This window comes from Pygoscelis adeliae, unplaced genomic scaffold (genome assembly GCF_000699105.1).
Source record: "Pygoscelis adeliae isolate BGI_AS28 unplaced genomic scaffold, ASM69910v1 Scaffold174, whole genome shotgun sequence".
Classification (NCBI taxonomy): Eukaryota; Metazoa; Chordata; class Aves; order Sphenisciformes; family Spheniscidae; genus Pygoscelis; species Pygoscelis adeliae.
The window spans coordinates 625,560-626,819 of record NW_008824676.1 but is presented as its reverse complement, the minus strand read 5'-3'; the positions used below and the strand labels follow the sequence as shown (position 1 = coordinate 626,819).

Genomic DNA, 1,260 nt, shown 5'->3' with positions numbered 1-1,260 from the left:
GCAATAAATACTCTGCTCTCGCTCATTAACTTTCACGGAGGCAGTAGGGAGTTTTGTACAAAACCCAACGTCTGGGAGTTCTTCTTCTGCCTGAGGAGTGCCAGAAAAGTGGAAACGTGTATGACATGAGGACTGTACAGTCTTACTCTGGGGTTTATACCCAGCCCCAGGACACATGGTCAGAAACTACGCAAGACAATGTTAAGTGTTATAGAATTGATTTCCAAAATATCTAAAGGCAAAAAGTTGTGGATGCTATATCCTGGGATGCCTGGGTGGACATGTTGAAGCTGGGTACACCATGTCGTACACCATGGGTGGACGACAGCAGAAACCATGTAAAGGGTCGTGTAAAAAACCTATATCTCCTATAACAAAACAGTGTCATTTCCTACATTTCCATCCTTTCCTCTCTCCACCAAAGACATAAGTATCCCACAGGAACAGGATATAGACCTCTGGGCTGTACTCAGGCCAAACTCCCACCGAAGGCTGAAGAACCACGCTGTGACGTAAAACCCAACCCTGCAAGCTCCTCATGTTCCTCCTCTTCAAAGAGAGCTTCATGCATGGAGAGCTTGTAGGATATAGCCCAGAGCAAGGATGGTGCTACAAAGACGGTATTTATTATTTATAAGGCACTTCTCTGAACTCAGGGCTCAGAGGCAGAGCTGTCTATGGGGGCGAGCTTTATAAGGAAAAAAACCCGTAGCTTGAAGAAACACTGAAAGTATTGCAGCATGCAGAAGTCACGTTCATAAGAGACATTCCTCAAATTACAGAAGTCAGGCTCTCCTGGAGTTCACATGAAAGTTGCTGTGTGATTTATGGGGCAGTTTAATTACGGGTAGGGTTCTTTTAGGTGGTAGCGTGCCCTAAAGACCAGGCTTTTAAAGATCGAGGGGTCTCCTGAGCCAGCTTCGGGTTTTGCATTGCCTGGGTGCAGGCTGTGGCGCAGACTCCCGCAGTGCTGTACATGCCATACGGTGATCTATAGCATCGCAGGGAAATGCCGCGGCCCCGCGGCCCTGTGCTGTGGGGCAGGGGGACGTTGTGGACCCACCCAGACACCGGTCCCCCAGCGAAGGCACAGGGTCCCAAGCAGTCGGGGCTCCCTGCGGCTCAGGCAGTGGCGCAGCTTGCAGCCATGCTCAGCCCCCACATGCACCCACGGGGCTCGGGGGTCCCTGCGGCACTGGGACTGTCGGGCGGCCACTGTGGCTGCCAGGCTGGGCCACCCCTGTTCTTTTGGGGGTTGAC

The 1,260-nt window shown here is 51.7% G+C and overlaps 1 protein-coding gene across 1 annotated transcript in view; it reads left to right on the top strand.

The window, feature by feature from the left end:
• Window positions 1–301: 301 nt before the first annotated feature.
• ST8SIA3 (ST8 alpha-N-acetyl-neuraminide alpha-2,8-sialyltransferase 3) overlaps window positions 302–1,260 on the top strand; it is a 6,469-nt gene continuing 5,510 nt past the window's right edge. The window contains exon 1 of the mRNA XM_009323113.1: window positions 302–306. Within this exon, the coding sequence (XP_009321388.1) occupies window positions 302–306 (5 nt within the window). The remainder of the gene's footprint in view (window positions 307–1,260) is intronic.